Source organism: Pieris napi, chromosome 4, assembly GCF_905475465.1.
Source record: "Pieris napi chromosome 4, ilPieNapi1.2, whole genome shotgun sequence".
Lineage (NCBI taxonomy): Eukaryota > Metazoa > Arthropoda > Insecta > Lepidoptera > Pieridae > Pieris > Pieris napi.
The window spans coordinates 12,573,699-12,594,343 of NC_062237.1; the positions used below are offsets into that span (position 1 = coordinate 12,573,699).

Below are 20,645 nucleotides of genomic sequence, written 5' to 3' on the forward strand. Positions count from 1 at the left end.
ATGTTATTTGAGCGGGATTTTGGTACTAGACGTTTTTTTATAATTTGCACATTGATTAAGTATAATAATTTATTTATTGAATTATTTCAACATTCCTTCGCATCTATTCGCCATTTCTTATAGATAAAAATAGAACTTCAGTAGACACAAGCTTGTATGAATTTATGTTAAGTCAGATATGAACTTTTTCTGATAATACGGATTTTGAAGTTATTAAAGTATTAATATTTATTTCGTGATCCTACAGCTAAAATAAATTATATAAAAAGTATACTGAAGATATAGCCAAAGATGGAATACATAATATTTACAAAAAGGTCCTAACAAAAGGAAAAAATCTATGAAATAATTAAATACATTTAACTAAGTAATACCTAAATCGGCTGTGTTGTGTGATGGTGTGAAAGCGATGTTGCGTTTTGTATGCCATGACTACTGCTAATAGAAACTAATCGTTTATTTTTTATTCCTAAAAGTTAGGTATTCCATATCAGGTGGAGGAATGGTTGGAGCTTTCAAGCATTTTATAGACAATAAACTTGGTGGTCTAACGGAGAGTTTTTTTTCTTTTCGTATGTTCCACCATCTATGACTTAGAATTGAGAACTGTCATAAAAGGTATATTTAAAGCCATTCTTGACATTCGTATCCGAATAGCTTTATTTAGACATTGTCTATTGTGGTCTTGAATAATAAATGAACAATCGGTTGACTTTCACACTACAAAGAAAGTTCTGAACTGCCTTTTATAAATGTAGACAAATTGATTTCTTTATGCGCAATAGTTATTATTTATTCATGTGGTATATGCTTGGTAGATACGTGGTTACTTCCATCGTGGTCTTTCACATAGATTGTAACTTTAGATCAAGGTTCAAGTCCCGGGCCGAATAGTAGTTAGGATTTTGCAGCTGCATACATGCTCTTTCGATACTCTGCTTGTTTGGACATTAGGTGTCTTCGGTGTAATTGACAGGCTCAGGTCAACAAGTCGATAAATTTAAATATTATATTAATACAACAAAAGCAATTATACAGATTTTAAAATTTTCTTAACCTTCATAGTCATAATAATAATAATATTTTATTTATGTTACAGGAGCGGGCAGAAAGGCTCCCCAAAGGCAAGAAAAGAAGAAAGAAGAAAGGCAAAAATTGGTACGCTCTTTTCTCGAAGGAACTTAAGTCGAATTGGTTTGGAAATACTTCAGTGGGCAGCTGGTTCCACATAGTGGTGGTGAGCGGCAGAAATCGCCTTAAGAAACGCTCAGTTGTGAAACGACGGACATCAAGGTGATACGGATGCAAATTTTTAAAAATTAATAAATAGAAAAAGGTACAATGCCACAGGGATCTTTTTATAAATGTTATAATTACTTTGTAGGTTATAAAAATTGTAAATACTTGATTGTTATGATTACTAATAAAAATTATTATAAATAGAAAATTCAAACGAATTTAAAAAGTTTGGTCTCTGTGGCAATGTACTTAACCCTGGCAAGTATTTTAGCATGTAAGTATTTTTACATTTTTGAAATAACTCTTCCAATTCCAAAATAATTATTCCATTTCAATAAAAATGCGTCTTCAAGGATTGATAGCATACGTAGCGCTGATGTCGCAGTTTCTATACTGATACCCCGGTACCAGAACTCTATATAATTGCAATATTATAATTTGCGTGTATTATATTAATATAATTAATATAATACACGCAATACACGTAAGGTTGGGGTTGAATTAAAAGGCTATTTTACAGGAAGTAGCTGAGTAGCGTATAAAAGGGTGTGAGTTCATTGAACTTTATAATTATTTTCATTAGCGGTCACTATGTATAAAGCTAGGGGAAAATATCTATATATTTTAAGTTTATGTCTCCTGCTTGTTGTTTGTTACTAAACTTCTCAGGAAATGTGGTGTTGGAGGCGGATGCTGACAATATTTAATCCATACAATTATGATATGAGGTGCCAAAATATCTTAAGGGTTTGGCTACATTACAACTATTAATACTGTTATGCTGTAAAGCATGGTCACGGTTTGACAATAATTCAAGTGAATGACCACGAGAGGTCGCTGACAGTGGCACAAATATTGGTAATTTGTACAGTGGGTGGACACAGTTATCCGGCGTAGCCTATTCATTAGGCATCATTAAATTACGTTTTTGCAAATATTTACGCTCTGCCACAAACATTATAAACAATAAACTACACAATTTCTCGTAATAAATATCCTCACGATGTTTTCTTTTATCCGAGCGCAAGTTTATTCCAGTCCTGGATTCTATTTCTCGACAGAGAGATCTTAAAAGTTTTACCTTCTTAACCTTCGATACAGAATAAATATTAGCATAAAAACAAGTACATTGTTGCACAGCCAAGGCTCGAATCTACGACCTCAGTGAAACCTCTTCCGTTCTACGCCCTTGATTTGAGAACTGGCAGTAAATGTAAAATTAGAAGCATTAATATGTATTTCTTTAATGACGCATCACAAGTGTACATTGTGTTACCTACGTGAATAAATGATTATTGAATTTTGAAAGTGTCGCTCGCTCTTATTGATCATCACTGCTCTTACTTCAATTATAGGAACAACATAATGTGCTACTTATAATAGAACTTACGGGATATATAATTTTGCGTATGTTTATATTATTATCTCTAGCGGCATAGGAATATTTTGTAAAAAAGGTTCTTTAAGTTGCAAAACACCTAAACATCTGTATTAAAAACGTTTTGGGAAGTCTAAAAGTAGACTTTTAGGATCTCTCTGTCGAAAAATAGTATCCAGGACTGGAATAAAGGCATGAGTCCATTCTGGACCGACTTACAGAGGCATATTACATTTATATAATACTAGTGAGTTATAGAATCCGGGCGAAGAATGCTTCGAAGAGGATTTAAGAGAACCTACCCCTTCTTAAAAGGCTACCAACGCAACCGCTATGTATGCGGTCCATTTTAAGTTTGGTCCTCCAATTAAAAACCGTACAGGACAATATTGATGATAGCATATCCAGTCTCGTTTATTCACAATGCAAATGACGTGTCAGCTATGGTTCGCCGCGTAAATTTTTTGGTTCAAGTATTAGCTGTGAATATCTGTTTCCATAATATACTGGTTGAGATAAATAATCACAATCATTTAAAACTACTGAGAGCGTGGGTGAAAACTTTCCCTTAAAAATAATAAGCCTTGCACGCCCATTAACAAGTCGATATATTTGCGACAATACATTCTTTAATTGAGGCTTGAATATCCAAGAAAGTGTTCTAAGATTCAGAAACGTGAACTACCTATGACTTCCGTATGTCAGAATTCCATACGTTTGATATATATGAGTCACACTTAGTGCTAAGTCTGAAACTCGCCCCTAATCTGAGAGTAGCCAATACTCAACTGCTTCTTCTTCTTTGCCTTGGAAATATCAAGGCCTGCCGGCACGCACCCGCGAGCCCTCTGGCATTGAGAGTGTCCATGGCTGTATCACTTAAAATCAGGTGAGCCTCCTGCCCGTTTGCCCCCTGTTCTATAAAAAAGTTCACGATGGCTAAACAAAATACTAAATGTTTATAAGAGTATTGTTTGCAATTTATTGTCGTAAAATTTCTGACTTAGGTTGTCTTCAAAAGATCGCTTCTTATCAATCAATTTATACAAATTATTACAAATTTCAATTTACCAAAAAAACGCATACAGCATTGCATTTGTTTACAAAAATTAATTAGGTGGTTAAATCATATGGTTAATTAAATCACCGAGGCTGGTAGTGATGCATTCATTTCCCGTATTTTTTACGTAGAAAACTTACGTACATGTTAAGTAGCATGCTTGCTTAAGAATAATAAGAGTGTGAAGAATCCCAGGGATGTACAATTAAAGAAGACATCTTTAACAGCAAAATTCAATCAATTATTCATTAAATAGTGCCTTAATTATAAACTTCATAATTCCTTTGACTAAAACTTAGTGAATTCGATACTATGGAAACAGATACACACTAAACAATAGAACTTCCTCTTCCTATATAATATTTATTGCATTTGTTTTTTGTATTATTTTGTAGATCAAATCTTATACAAAAAATTTCATAGACAATACTGCTCTATTCAGAACGTAAGTTAATCTTACACGTAGTATTTATGAAGAAACCTCTAACAATCTATAGTCTTAATAAATATTTTGTTACGTACAGTAGAATATTTAAGTAATTTATCATCGAGGTGAAACGGAAAGTAGAAAATAATACTAGCAATCATAGACAAATCAAATGCTCTTCAAGACATGATTATCAAGTTAGTTTTAAGTAGATTCCTCTCATTGCGTACTGTCATTATCTCCACATCTACGCACAGTCATTACCATGTGTAACCTTCGGAATGTTCAGCTATGTGCCCCTCAGGACGGATGGACAGACAAAAAAACAATTGCCATAATTATTATAAGCGCCGGACGCAAGAGCCATCGGACAGTCGGTCAAACAGAACCGCGCAGAACGGTTCTAAATTTAAAAAGTTTATGGCTTTTCACAGACTAAATAGTCTATATTACCAGTTACAGATTATAGGATGTTAAGGTTCGCATAGTTTATTTATAGAAAACAGGTTTTATAAGAGTGCATTGTTTGGTATGTGCTGCATAGGCTGAGCAAGATGATACGTTTGATAATTCAGGTGAGTTTTGAATAAATTATTATTTAATTGTGTAACTGATATTATAATTGACTTAAATAAATAAATAAATAAATCCTTTATTTGCAACAAGACAATTTCGAACAACAAGAAAAGCCCGCACAATCAGCCATACATAAACAGGCATGCAAATGTCATAATAAGAAGTCATTTATGAGTAATTGTTAAACTTATGTTCTAAATATTCGGTCACACACTTCGTAATATTATATGCGCTGTAAGATCGTAGTTTCAGTTGGTTCAAACAAGAACTCAATAATATAATTTAAATAAGACCTTTTATTTATTTGCTCATATTAATTATTAAAAACATCTCAAAAAATATTTTTACGTACAAAAACAAAGACAACATTATGCAGAATCCGTTATTCCGTTTTTCAGTAGGTAACATAATAGCAGTTATAATTATGCGGAAGATGAATCAAGATCTTAAAGATGATGATAATTGACATAAAAACTCAACCTCGTGTTAATAAAACAGAACTAATCTGATCTTTTAACTTGTTCATTGTAAAGGCTAAAATTGCAACTAAGGTTTTTTTTCTAAGTATGTACTTAGTTCCTAGTGTTATATTATGTCTGATATGGTCATTTATTATTATTTTTTATTTGTAATTATAACAAATACTGGCTGATTATATACTCTTTTTTTAATTCATGTTTTTTATTTGGTGGCCCTACTTTTGTTACACCTAAATAAAATTATCATTATATTTATCCATTTTTAATTATTATTATTAATACGTAGATTAAGAATATTGTAACACTGTACATTTGTCTCCAGATTTATATGTGTCTAATAATTTCTGTATTCTCGCATATTTTTAAGGAGTTTTCACGCTAGACCTGCGATATGCATAGAGCATAGATGTTAGACAATAAAACCAATATATGTAATTATTATACAATTAAAATTAATGTTTTCAAATATTATAGAATTTTGTATAAAAATAGATATTTCAGAATCTGAGATTACATAAAGATACTTTATCACACAAAATTTAAACAATATCAAAGATTTTCAGTGTAAAATATTAAAATTAACAATAATGTATTAATATTACTTAAAATTTATAATTAGTGGGTATAAAAAATCTGTGGAAATAAATTGTTAAGTTTAATTTGCGCCCACGCCGCGACCTCCATAGACAATAGTGTGACGTCACGTAGGGCACAAAATGGCTGACATGGACCAAATAGAATCCTTGGCGTAATGGCCATTGTTTTTTACCCACATTTAATGAACTACAATCAATGTAGATCAAAATCTGTATAGATATAATGTGCTATAATTTTTATCGATGTAGGTCAGTGTCATTATGGGGCAATGTTGTATTAAAGGGGGCAAATGTTGCATAATTTATATTGTATACTATTTCTTATCAAATTTTTGGTAATCTTTGCAATCTTCCATTATAGACCATCCAAGACAGAAAGACATAGACATAACATTAACTAACAAAACACCCACACAAAATAACAATAATCAAAAAAGTAAAAAGAAGGAGAGAGAACAATTTTTTTTCTTTTAAATAACTAGGTGTGTTTTAAGAGTGTAATGCTTATGTTGCATGGGAAAATTATAACTATCATTCCTGGAAGAATTAAGTAATTTTATCCATAATTTGCTGTTTATAATTAAATTATTAATGTCCCTTTCACTGTTCACATGTTTTAAGGCTTTGCTTTGTTCCATTAGTGTTGTATAAATAATTGTCTTATGTAGTTTTGCACTTCTTGCGCTCACCTTATCTAATTTTCTCACAGTGCCTGGAAGAGATCGCTCGAAAGCGATAAGGCCGCCAGTTGCTCTCCATTTTATATAATTATTTGAATTGTACTGTATTAATGTATATTTGCAACGAAGTGTTAATAAATAAATAATATATAATACTTATAAATAGACATAGGACGCATATGCTTGTAATGAAACGCTGAAGATATCAGGCTCAGTGAGATGAGAATTATTTCTACGACTTTGACGCACTTTTTACGTGTCTCGCGCATACTGATTATTATTGCATGTGAGACGTATTAAGGTCGATTTACATCAAACGAGCGAATGCTCATTCTATCCCCACTACATCAAATTCTTCTAGTGTAAACAGGCGTAGAGCATTCTTTCGTTGTTCTTAGTGCGTTCGCAAAGATTCTATAGAATATTCTAAGAATGCTCGTTCGCTTGATGTAAACGGCGCAAGAGCGCGCGAACAGTTGCTTAGAGCGTTCTAGCGTGTTCGGACGTGCTCGCGCCACTGAGCGGTCTTTTCAAAGCGTTCTTGTGTTCTAGCGATTGTTTACGTATCTTATCGATTAAATTATGGATTGGTCTCAAGAAAAATGTTTATTAATGATAGAAGCCTACCGCGATTTCAGATGCCTGTGGGATCCGACGTATGAAAACTATAAAAATACAACTTACAAACGAGATGCTTGGCGGGAAATCGCAAAACAACTGGAATGTAATGTAATTAAATTTGTAACCCACCAACGTCTCTTCCTTCTTTTATTTTTGAGTTTTAAATAATAAATGCAGCACTTGCAATAATGATATCGCTGTCAGAGTCAGACATAACGAAGCACTACCAATACTAACCACAGAATTGACACGAATGAGCAAAGAACATTCGATCTAGCTTTTGTTTACACTAAAAGATTACGAAAGAATGCTCTTGTTCTAGCTCTAGCTCTATGTTCGTTTGATGTAAATCGACCTTTATGAGACGTTGCACACTGGCTGAATTCACAGGAATCGCATTATTTATAATTAGTTATAAAAAGGTTTAGGTTGTATGTTTTCTTGTTTTGTTTAACGTTCTTTGTTTAATTTTTATATTAATAAGTTGTCTATTGTATTAGTATTAAGTTACTGTAAAAATAGAAAATCAAATAATATAAATAAATTACATATTTGATTACTTGTGAGTGCTCCGGATGTCAGAACGCCGTTATTTTTTTTTTTATAGAACGGGGGGCAAACGGGCAGGACGCTCACCTGATGTTAAGTGATACCGCCGCCCATGGACACTCTCAATGCCAGAGGGCTCGCGAGTGCGTTGCCGGCCTTTTAAGAATTACGGTACGCTCTTTTCTTGAAGGACCCTATGTCGAATTGGTTCGGAAATACTTCAGTGGGCAGCTGGTTCCACATAGTGGTGGTGCGCGGCAAAAACTGCCTTGAAAAACGCTCAGTTGTGGAACGGTGGAATTTCGTATTCTGCCTCGACGTCCGATGATGATATCATACTAAACATTTTAACCCATATCTTTACAGGTACTACTCATTGTCGCAGTAACATCTTTAGTAGAATCTGAAGGCGACAATGAATCTAAACTATCATCTATACTTCTTCCGTCCAAAGACAACGCTAGAATAACAAGAAGTTATTACGAACGTTACGGCTACGGCCGGCCATATGATCGACTGGATGATAGACGCTGTGGCCGATGTGATGATGATGATGACGGCGATGACGATAGAGATGACAGACGCTCCAAAAAGCCTACATATGGCAGCCGACATGACAGAAACAGGGATGAAGATGATAATGATGATAAACGATATAATACAGATAGAAGAAGTAGTAAAAACGAAACAGATGATCAGAGTGATGATAAGAGTCATGATGATAAAGATAGACATAGGGATAGGCCGAGGAACAGGCACAGGAACCGATATGACGATAGAGATAGATATGGACCGGATTATTATGACAGGTTTTTGAGAGATAGGAATAGAGACAGATATGATCGGTAAGTACCTGTTCAACAATCTTTTCAAGCTCTTCTGTTTAAATCTTGACGCAAACGTAATGTATGCATTTATAACAAAAAAAATCTTTGATTACGAATACTAAATTTATAAAATAGGTCTTTGAGACTTTATTCAAGTAGTCAAATCGTATAATGAGTTGTAATTTAGTATTTCTTATACAAATTGTTAAATGGTCAAATACAGATCAGCCCCTTATTATCTAATATATATAATTTTTAGTGGGTGCGTTGCCGGCCTTTGAGGGAGGAGTACATTCTAACTTTTAATAGTTGGAGGTCGAATCTCTCAGGGAAGACCCCCACCGGGACTCGATTCTATAGTTTACCATAATAGTCATGTATTTTAGATAGCTTGTACTGTAGATATAGCGTTATATGTAATGTGGTAAACTTTATGAAATAAATAAAAAAGTAGGATTAAAATAACAATTACATTCATATGTATGTAATTTTAGTCATCTAAAAATAATAAAAATCCAAATCGAAATGTCTATGTCTAATAAGTTTTCCTAAAGCTAAATTAATATAAAAATTCTGCAATAACAATTTTTTAAATAAGTTCAACGGCGATATTTAAGATTACCATAGTTCAACAATGTTAGAAGTGTCATTTCTTGATATAATTCGAGTTTTGCGAGAAATTTACCTTCACGAAGATTTTTTATACAGATTTGTGTAGCAGACCAGTCAACATTTAATAAACTTACAGATACGACGAGCCATACCCACGTCGACCGTTGTATGACAGAAATGCCTACTCCTATGACGACGGCTATGGTAGATACGATGGAAACAGACGACCTGCATATTATGATGACAGATACGACAGATATGATGATGGCTACGGTGGTTACGGGCCAGGTGTAGGAGCTGGGCCGCATGACAGGTGAGTTCACCCCACACGGGCTAAAATAGTATAATTAATAGAATAGTTATATTAATTATGCTTCAAATAAAATTAACATCTTTTACACAAGAATGTCTACTTATAAAGACGTTACGGTTTAAGATATTTATTTCTCATTATGAACATTACAACGTTCACTTACATGAGAAAGTATTATATTAATTAATTGTATATTACAATAGTACATAAAGTGCAGCAGAGAAGAAACAGAAGATTTATTTGATAAAAATACAGCAATAACAAATTTTTAACAGTTACACAACACAAAAAAGATTTTGTATCCCTTGTATCTGGCTGACACTCTTATACATTCTGTTTAGTCAGCATTTCCTATCATTAGGTGAGACTTTAATTATAATATGAAGTCAGCCCTGCGATTCTGTAACTCACTTTTCGAACTCACAGAGCGTAAAAGCACATAAAATGACTGCTTCACGACTGATTTGAGAGCGACCGCCGATGCGAAAACCGCTGTGTGAGTTCGAAAAGTGAGTTACAGAATCGCAGGGCTGGTATCATCCTTGTTACATGTTGGCTTTCATTATAATATTTTTTAAATACAAATTATTAATTAAAAGTTCAATTGTAAACTCATTTTTCTTTTTTAAAAACCCAATTACTGGGACAATCCTAACAAAACGTTAATGAATTAAGTTAATATTTGATGATATCATGGCAATGACAGACAGAAGTCTCCTACACAAAAAAAGATTACGTTCTTCATTTAGAAATAAAAAATTATGTGTTCATAATGATATAAAAATAATAAATCACGTATTTTCATCAAACTCTTATTTACTTGAGAACCTCCCCCTCGTGGTTATAAACTCTTGGTGATTTGAAATTTTTCTCTGATTTGGGAGTTTCATTTATCGAAAGTCAGTTGTACTAAATAATACAATTTTCAAATGTCACACAATATCTCTATACAAATATATAGAGTAACCGTTATGTTGCAATTATTTCACAATAGTTTAGAATTTAATTCACGCTTTCATGAAATTCTATCGAATTTCAATACAGTTAGGATGTGCGGATGATTAAAACTGTATTCAAAAAAGTATTTATTATTATCGTAGACCATAGAGCATGCTCTAGTAACGTCAGAGTTTAATATCAACAGAAGCAAATTTGTTAGGAATATTTTGTGATTGCCACAAACAAAAAATAATAATATACAGGTTATCCGTGTGGTACAGACTGTTTATTTATTAAGTACGGGTCGGTAATAATAAATAATGATGGTCATAAATCAAAACTATTGCATTTTAATTAATAGCGAGGTACAGGTTAGAGCGCGCGAGTGATACAAATTTATATATTTACAGAAATACATACATTATCCTTACAGTTCGATATAATACGATAATGTCGATAAAAATATAACATAAGTTAAATAATGCGATTATGTTACCGTGCGATCAGATAATTTTTAAACTTTAATTGTACTCAGAAATTGAGATTTTTTAAATCTTATTTAGACTTTTTATTTATAGGGTAAAAGCACTGTGGCAAGACATTAACATTTATGAATGATATTATTAACTTTCATTGTGATTAATGTCGACGCTTCATTTATTATACATTGCTTTATACATTTTTGTATGTAATGTAAAAAATATGAACGAACTTTCATAACGTATCAATTTTACAAACCTTCACCTTGTAGATAAAATCATTATATCGTTTATTAAAACCTACACATAATCATAAAATATATATATTCAAGTGCAAAGGCGCTAATTAAAGATTTAAGTTGGTGCCTGTTAGATAGTACCGGTGACCCCAGAGCTGGTGCTTTCCACGCTCAACGAATAAGTATCGCAATACAGCGAGAAAATGCTGCCAGTGTTAAAGGTACCCTGCTACAGGAACCAAACTTTTTAAATTTATTTTTATTTTTGTCGTATGATTCGTAGATTATATTTCAAACTAAAACTTTAAACACTTATGACAAATGATTTAAGATCGTTGACCCTGTGAGTCATGGTTAAAGTTAATTAGCTTTTTATCTACAAACTACAGTTTCGACTGTTATTATGGTAACATATTTTTTGTATGTAACGAAAGTCAAAGCTAATAAACAAATACTCCGTACATTATAATATGGTTTTTATGATGTTTTATTCTGGTATTATTTAAGACCTGGAAGTGATTGCTTTTTTTATAGGCAACCCGTTACAACGCATATTTTGTTTTTATATTAGATAAAATTATACGTAATGTCTCTAAGGGAATTAATTTTAGTACCGACTCAAATTTAGCAATAGGCGTGCGACTCTCATCCTCGAGGTCGTAGGTACCATCCCCGGCTCGGCATCAATAAACTTTTTTTCTATATTCCCTGAGAGTCAAAAAGTCGACGCCGCGCCGTGTGATTTGATAGATGGACAATTGATCATGAAACGGACAGAAAGTTCTAGCGCCACTGATTCTTTTTTTTTTATTACATGCCTAACCATGACTGGCCGAAAAAATTCTTGAATAAAAAGAGGTTTCATAGGATCTAAATACGATGTACTTGTCTCGAATCTTTGCTGTCTTTTCATAGATGTTTTCAATCGCACATTCTAAATTCTCTTTTAATTACCCAATATATAAATATGCCATGAAATTTGTGAAATATGTTTTGATTTTTAAAGTTTCAGACCATGGGATGAGACGTACCGAGGTCAGTCGGGTTGGGACGCAGGTGGCCGCGGATATTACTTTGCATCTGGTAGACCTGATTCCTCTGCTTGGAGTCAGCGGGATTATGCTAGGTATATTTTTTTAATTTTTTGTCTATGTTGGGAAATACATTTACAATGTCGCAAATAATTCTAAAATATAAGCTTATTAAATTTTAAACCTAATCGTTTCTACCATTGTGTCGATAAATACATATTTTTTTTATATATTAAAATTGTATTTCTATTTGCCGCGGGAGGCTATAAGATAAAAATGATAATATGTAACAATTCATAAAAAAACGATACCTTTGATTTGACCTTTAACGCTGACAGCATTTCCTCGCTGTATTGTGATACTTATTTGTTGAGCGAGGAAAGCACCAGTTCTGGGGTCACTGGTACTATCTACCTACCAGCTTAAATCTTTAGTTAGCGCCTATGCACTTGAACGGCCTCTAATCTAAAGGGATCAAAATCGAAGTTGGAGGAAAGAATATTTGAGCCGAAATATTTGTTTAGTTGTAAGCTTGCAATTTAATGCTAATAGACAAGACCAATTAAACAAATATTTTAACTTCCGAGAGCAATTGAAAGGACAAGGTAATCAACGTTTTGTTTGTCATTAATACCTTTTTTAACGTACGTATAATTCTAGGCATCTAAAGAAACTGACAAACTTATGCATGGTCATAATGCAAACAAATTATATAATAATAATTTATTTATTGCAATTTGGTACAAAAATGTTAAGGTGGTACAATCGTAAATCGTTGCACATAATGGCGCGCAAATGTATCCTAAGGAATTTTACATTTTACTTTATAAGTCAAAGTCAATTCTTATATAATCTGTATCGTACATATCATACTTTTAAATTTATATCAATTATTTATAAATTTACTTTCAGACCACAATCCTCTGGCGGTTGGCAGAGTGGTTACCAAAGTAACCCGAGTTACTCCAATGACTACGCCTCAGGGTACAATTACAAAGATCCATACCGCGCTACCAGTGCAGCCAGCTACGGTTCTGGCTATGGGGGCTACCAGGACGTAGGTTACGGACAGTCCAGTGGCTGGCGAAATGTTGGCGAAACCAGGCGGCCGTATAGAGATGAAAGGTATGTTTTTTTTTTCTTAAAATCACTGTCGCTTGTGGTGCGCTTATTTTATTCACATGTTTTATTGAGATAACTCGCGAGAGGACTGGCGTAGCCACTTCTTTTAATATTAATTGGCGAGTGGGTCCTGACATATTGCGAATTTCGTCTTGTAATAAAAACAATTTCAATATAAACTATTTCCACACATGCTTTTATATAGGTATTATTACTGTTTGCACTTCATACCTCATTCACAAATATCATTCACCAATTATCATTTTCCAGCAATTTTGGTTTTGGATACAGAAGTCCAGCTTATGATAACTATCAAAGCCAGAACGCATTTTATCCTGGAGATAGAAGATATGGTTCCAGTGGGGCCCAAACTGTATATGGACAAACAGGAACCGAAAGACGGCCGTATAGAGATGAAAGGTAGTCCAGAAATCAGCTGTCAGTCTTCATATTACTGAAAACAATTTTTGGACGGTTTCCAAAGAAGTATTTTTGAATTCAGTAAAACGTTTAAGAATCGGTGATCACTTTAAACTGTTATTTTCTGTTGCTTGAACTTTATAATATTTATTGATAACTGTCTCTATAATCGTAAACATATGCTACTCATCATGAAGTCACGGATTCATATCGAACGATTCTGCAGCTGTAAGTCTACCTGCCTACCTGACTGGGTCCTTACTCCTTACCCTGAAACTTCTGATAGCCAAATAAAGCGATGTTTTTAAAGTAACCTTTCAAACATTGATTACGTAAGAGATAGTGATAGATTATTGAAAAAGTTCAGCATTAAAACTATTATGTATGTATGTGATTTGATTTGATTTGTATAAGTATAAACAATAGTATAGTTTAATAAGATTTGTGTATATTAAACAAACAAAAAGTCTGTGGCACTAAAACCTCTTTAGGTCTGGGCCTCAGATTTCTGAATCTGTTTCATGATCATTTTTTCAATCTAATAGGCAAGTAGGTGATCAGCCTCCAGTGCCTGACACGCCGTCGACTTTTTGCGTCTAAGACATGTCGGTTTCCTCACGATGTTTTCCTTCACCGATCGAGCGAATGTTAAATGCGCACATAGAAAGTCCATGGTGCACAGCCGGGGATCGAACCTACGACCTCAGGGATGAGAGTCGCGTGCTGAAGCCACTAGGCCAACACTGCTCTATATATTAAACAAATGTATGGAAATGCGCGGTCGTGCTTTTAAAAATAGTCATACATATACCTAAATACTAGAAACTATGGTAAAGTTCTGTATATATTTTTCAGTGGAGTTACGAAGCTGGACACCCAGTACAACCAGGTGGCTGACAATCGCTACGGCAGACCAAGTCAGCCAAGTTCATATCAACCGTTGTCGACCTTCAGCCAGAGTACAACTCAAACCAGCTATCTTCTTGGCAGAGAAGACCAACTTGTCAAAGTGGATGATTCCACGCAAAAAGACGCTCAATAATCCAGTGTTTCATATATTAATGTTCTAGAATAAATTATATTTAAACATATAAATGCTTTTTTCTATTTTGACACGAATTTTTATTTATTTATTCATCATTGATAAATACTGAAATAATGAGGGGAACGGGTACCCAAATCGCTTTGAAGAGATCTCTTCCAGGCAACCACTGTAGGAATAAAATAAGGGAAACGCAAAAGAAAATACAAAACAAATAGACACATAGGGGTTACGTTATGAGTTATAGGTTAAGTTTAAAATATACCACAAACACTTGCACTTAATTGATTTATTTAGGAAACTAAACAGATACATCTCTATAAAAAATGGGTGTGCGTACAAAGTACACATGTCAGAAGTGAAAATTCTTTGGCAAACTTTAATTTTAAAAATAGAATTTCTATAAGGTAATTCACCCTTCGAACTCTCTCTCAATCGGTCTCAATCGCTCTCTTCCTTTTCTTCAACAAAAACGCGGCACATCTTCGTGACGTTCCTCGAAGTTTTACCCTCATGCGCCTAAAGAAGTATCACTTCAAAAAGTGAAATATAACACATAAAATTAACACATTGAATATATCCACAAAAAGTGTCACGGATAAAAATAAGATACAATGCAAAACATTACAGCAGAACGTTAGCTAAGTAGACAATACAACACAAATATATAAGTCAGGACAACGACAAACATACTAGTAAATATAACAAAGAAGAAAGACACAAGGCTTAGGACAATAATAGTTGTTTTAAATTTGATAGTTATAATAACTTCTTTTAGAACCATTTGCAAATAAAGTAATATATAAACTGTAATTCAAATTTAAATTATGAGAAATTTCAGTATCTAAAAGTAAAATTTAATCTTGCCACATTTCTGTAATGTGTTACGATAACCACTTAAACTTACATTTATCTAAGTATTTACAATCAATTATAACAATTTGAGTGTAATCTAAAACAATACGTAAATTAAATGGCATTTTATAATTGATAAATGTTGATTACTTCATTGTATATCTGATAAATTGTACGAGGGCGATACACTTGCTTATAGATTCTTGATTGGAGCCACGTAGCCAGAAAATGTTCTAAATTTAAATTTGTGAAAAAAGTTTTTAAGTGTTTTGATATTTCAAAGAAGTTTTTATCTTAAAGAGGTCAATCCAAGGAGTTTGTGTAAGATGACGGAAAAGGTCGTACCAGGAGTTTCTCAAGATAATTCGGTCCCGGTTATCGTTGTGAATGGAGATTCAGATGTCCCAGTTATTCGGCAGATTAAGGCGTAAGTATTTTATTACTTCTATATAAATGTCATATTGTTTAGAAATAGATGGGTAGTTCCTTAAGTCGTATAGAGTTAGGTCGGCGATAACGTCGTACTTTGCACTATCTTTTTACGTTTTCTTCTTGTATATAAGTGGATATTTATTTTTATTAAGGTATTATAATTAACAAAGATTTACCATGAACGCCTATCGTAGTAAAATATAATACTTCTAAATATTGGTATGTCTGCGACTACGTATGTGTGTGTGTGACTATTTACTTTATAAATTATTTTGTATATTATTTTAGTTGAAGGATAAATCATTATACTGGGTACAAATTCTATTTATGAGTCCATTACGAGAAAAGTTAGTATTCTTCTCCGTCTAGGAAAAATAGTTGAGATAGGAGATTTGGGTAGTCAAGGCGTCCACGAAAGAGGTTCTATAGTAAGCATTGGTCCAGAAGAATGCGTCTATCCTGTAAAGATAGGTTTTTATATTTTTTACACCTATCCTGATAACCAAACGACTTATCCGCACTTTTAAATAAAATATATTACATATTATACTAGCTGACCCGGCAAACGTTTCGTTTTGCCATGTAGGTATATTATTTGATGATAAATACTATGATAATAAAAATAGGGGATAATCGTAGAGGGGTGATAATTAAGGGTTGTATGTATTTTTGTATGATGTATCATAAAAAATAAAAACAAAAAGTTTTGTCTAAAAAATAAAAATAAAAATTTAGGGGTGGGACCACCCTTAACATTTAGAGGGATTAAAAATAGATGTTGTCCGCATTCAAAAGCTCATTTTAAGATTTGTTCCTAAGTGCTCCGACCATTTTCGTGGCTTTTCTTTGAACCCTTTCAAGCATACTAATACTATTTTTTATAATAGTACTTTAGTTATTTTTATTGAACTAAAAATTTTTTTTCTTAGAAATAATCCGGGTCATCTAGTAATAATATAGAATTTACTGAAATATGCGTGAGAACTTATGTAGTTAATACTTTTATGTCGAACACAACGAAATTTTTTATTCCATTACGGCTCGGTGAGAACTAGACAACATTTTTCGCAGTTCGCTTACATTGAGCAGGAAAATACTTCTGCCAAATTATATTTCATCATTTAAAATATATACATACAATTAGTATACTTCGAATGTAAGTGATATAAAATTGGAACATTCTTATCAAGAACTTATATCTTTATTATCGTCCAAACAATAAACTGGTGGTTCGTCACTTGGAATTAATATACGAGTATATCAGGTAAAATGTATAACTATGCTAATTTTTTTAAAATTATATTTTTATTTTAAACTAAAAAGTTACGGGAAAGGAAGCATGGTCACAGCTTGGCTGACAAATCTTTGGACTTATATTTTAATTTTGGAAATATCGTGCTTATTAATAAGTAATTATTAATGAATTACTATTTATTTTAAATATGTGTTATACTCGCCGCGTCAAAAGAACTGAATTACGAAAATGTTATTGCATATTTGTATTTTGCAAGCAAATTATTTAGATTCTAATACTATATTGTTTTCAAAGAATAACTATTTAGCACTGATGTGCTTTATAACACTAATTAATAATTTTGAATTATTAAGTTTAAAATTTGAATGTAATTACATGATATACTGCAAGTGTCTGAAACAATTATAAAAATATTTCGCCTTTCAAAATGTTACGAGCAAACTAATAGAAAAATATTATTTGCTATTTATTTATGAAAGTTTTACAAGATACTTGGTATAGCGAATTAATAATTTTTATTATAATATTTGGTAGGATATAACTCAAACTCAAACTTAAAATAACTTTATTCATATAGGTAAAAAAGTACACTTATGAACGTCAACAGATAAGATGTTAAATTAATTCTAAATTTACATTTACTACCAGTTCGCAAGTCAATGGCGTAGATGGCATGACACTGGACGTGTGTTGACCTAGTAGTAACGGGTCTATAACGATAGGACCCTGTAATGGCTATCATTTATTCGTTATATGTGCGTAATTAATTCATAACAATACTATTGTCATTTTACCCCAAGCTGTTGTCGAACAATTAAGGAAAATACAAATTTCATGTATCCAATATTACGTATAAACACCGACGGTGATTTCCGAAAATCATGCGCAACAAATTGGGAATCATATCACCATATTCGTCACGAAACAATTTTATATTGTACTAGCTGGTGCCCGTCTGCGCAGAATTAAAATAATTTTTGTCCATGATGTAGCATGAAAGACATATTTTATCTACTTTAAATACTAGAAGCGATAAAAGTATCAATTTTCATTTTGGAATCAATTTATACGAAATGTGCATTTGAAATTATCAACTTTTATTGTAGTTATGGTTCACTATTTTGGCTATAATGGCTAACACATAGGATATAGATATACACTGCGGCGGGCTTTTTTGTAGAAGTATTTAAGATTATTATTTCCATTGTACATTACATATGTGTAACTCTAGCGGTTTTGGAAGCGCAAGCCAGAATAGCTCGCAGATGGTAAATTGTAGGATTTGGTGTTTTATCATACATATTTCCTTTTTTATTTTTTCCCTTACTAGGGTTGCCTGCAAGTGATCGCTTGTTAGCGACAAGTCGGCCCATCCCTTATAATGTTTATGTATTATGTTATTTGTTTTAGTATAAATGTAATGAAGTGTGAATAAATAAATAGAACATCGTGAGGAAACCGCCTTGCCTTAGACCCAAAAAGTCAACGGCGTGTGTCAGGCACACGAGGCTGATTTCCTACTTGCTATTGACAATTGATTATGAACAGATACAGAGATCTGAGACTTGAGTAATCACGTTCGAACGTACATTCACATTCCCACTCGGGAGCAATTTAAAGAAACAAATGAGTACTTTACGTAATTAATTACTGACGATTTTTTTAGTTTGAGAACAAAATCGGTCACAATAATAAGATTGTCCTAGTTCTCTAATTGATGAGCAATGATTATTGAGCGCTCTCAAGTAGCAATATCAAACTGATTGGATTGCGTTACATTGCTACGAAGCCAATTTACTGTATTTATTATTTGTAAGTACTTTATTGTGTAAAAAATGTACAAAGCTGTTTTTGCATTGTAAATTTTTTACAGTCGTTTAATAGGTGAGTTTAAACCCAGAGGAAATATTGTATAGCACGATATATTTGTGTTGTGGTGGCTTTTGAAGTTATACTTCTTTTGGCAAGTTAGGAAAAAATTATGAGTGTAAATTTTTTACGACGCGGCCGCACTCCGTCACAAAAAACCGACACCATGAAGTTAGCATAGTAACCATTTTAAAATAAAAAATGTCCATTTCTTTAATTACGTAGATTTTTTTTGTGATATTTAAATAAACTTTTTTTAAGTAGCAAATGCGTTATAATAAAACTTTCAATGTATTAAATACCTTTTTTCTATTGTTAGTGTCGTTTTTTCGAGAGTCGTAGAATAAGGCGAAAGATAACATTTTTAAAAAGATTTTTCTATTGTTACTTTGATTTTTTTTTGTTCTAATATAATTGATGTTTATGTTTGTAAAATTTGTGATGTCATATTTTCTTGTAGGTTTTAAGCTTACATGTTGCTTTTGGACTTATAAATAAATAATAAAGCCACTTTAATTCCATACTGTTAAAAATGACATATCATATGGTTGTTAGTTTTGTTATTACACTCTTATTCTACATTAGTTATAGTTTTTTTCCGTTTCTTTGTGTGCTGCAGTCCCCTTTTGGGTAAAAGACTCCTTAACTTTCCGTATTTGTTAGCTTATTTAATTAATTTCCTGTATATACGTCCTACCAAAGACAATTTACTTTATAGTCTTTGGTCCTATATTGACGCTAGTACGGTGAATTATTTTAAGGAATTTACTTACAAAAATGTCAAATGGAATGGGTATTAAGAAACGTTTTAAAGGCCGTTTTGCATTTAAATTTTGGATGAGCCCATCTCATTAATTATGCTTACTCTAGTATCTTGTTAAGTCGTGATATGAATCCAAATTGTTGTTGAGCAACACGGTTCGCATAGAAGAAGTACCTTTTCATCTAAATTATACATAATTTAGATAAAAAACAAGAAAGCGTAAATATATTTTTTCAATTATCATTTTGAATATAAATTATCGGTTATTCATATTGTTACAAAGAACACAAAAGAAATTTTTTTCGAGCTAAAATCCAAGAGCCCTTAACCTACAGTGGCGGCGGCCATCCTGCCTTTGTTTTTTTGAATATGGGTTTCCAATTAAATTACGAGGAAATTTCACCCTTATCACCTCAATGTCCGTGGTTCCACAAGTGAGCGATTTTTAAGGCGGTTTTTATCGCGCACCACTACCGCGAACCAGCTCCCCACTGAAGTATTTCCGAACTTCCGAACCATTTCGAGAGCACTTGCGAGCGCCAGCATTGAGAGTGCACATGGGCGGCGGAATCAACATCAGATGATCCTGTTTTTGCCTGAGAACTGCTGAAAGAGCCTGCTGCCCTGGCCATTTTACCAACCTCCAATGATGATTAATTGTAATAAATTTGCGTCAATATTTGTTAAGGAATTTATTTTTGTTTAGTTACTATTTTACTTTGACTTACACCTCTCGTACCACTAAAAATCAGTGTGGCTAAAGAGTATCCATTGCATGTGTTTCAGTGCCATCACTCTTTTTAATTTAATTTCTATTTATATTTTTTATTGTATCTCATTGA

The 20,645-nt window shown here is 32.8% G+C and overlaps 2 protein-coding genes across 3 annotated transcripts in view; both read left to right on the forward strand.

Moving 5' to 3' along the window:
- The first annotated feature begins 4,461 nt into the window (after positions 1-4,461).
- LOC125049106 (uncharacterized protein DDB_G0283697-like) lies at positions 4,462-14,700 on the forward strand. 2 transcript variants are annotated; one of them, XM_047648207.1, is made up of 7 exons: positions 4,463-4,679; positions 7,972-8,450; positions 9,181-9,357; positions 12,021-12,140; positions 12,958-13,170; positions 13,438-13,587; positions 14,443-14,700. In XM_047648207.1, exons 1-7 carry the CDS (start codon positions 4,659-4,661, stop codon positions 14,627-14,629), a joined length of 1,347 nt encoding a protein of 448 aa, XP_047504163.1. In that variant the 5' UTR covers positions 4,463-4,658; the 3' UTR covers positions 14,630-14,700. The 2 variants fall into 2 exon arrangements, with proteins under 2 accessions (XP_047504164.1, XP_047504163.1); XM_047648208.1 differs by lacking the exon at positions 13,438-13,587 and having other exon boundaries at positions 4,462-4,679.
- A 965-nt stretch (positions 14,701-15,665) lies between these two features.
- LOC125048810 (unconventional myosin IC) overlaps positions 15,666-20,645 on the forward strand; it is a 49,517-nt gene continuing 44,537 nt past the window's right edge. The window contains exon 1 of the mRNA XM_047647724.1: positions 15,666-15,911. Coding sequence (XP_047503680.1) covers positions 15,811-15,911 — 101 coding nt within the window. The 5' untranslated portion in view covers positions 15,666-15,810. The remainder of the gene's footprint in view (positions 15,912-20,645) is intronic.

Bases quoted from the DNA above. Each gene is read 5' to 3' on its own strand.
- LOC125049106 (XM_047648207.1), top strand. From the start codon at position 4,659: ATGATACGTTTGATAATTCAG. The intron at 9,358-12,020 runs GTGAGTTCACCC...TGATTTTTAAAG, and splicing joins GGAGCTGGGCCGCATGACAG to TTTCAGACCATGGGATGAGA. The intron at 12,141-12,957 runs GTATATTTTTTT...ATTTACTTTCAG, and splicing joins AGTCAGCGGGATTATGCTAG to ACCACAATCCTCTGGCGGTT.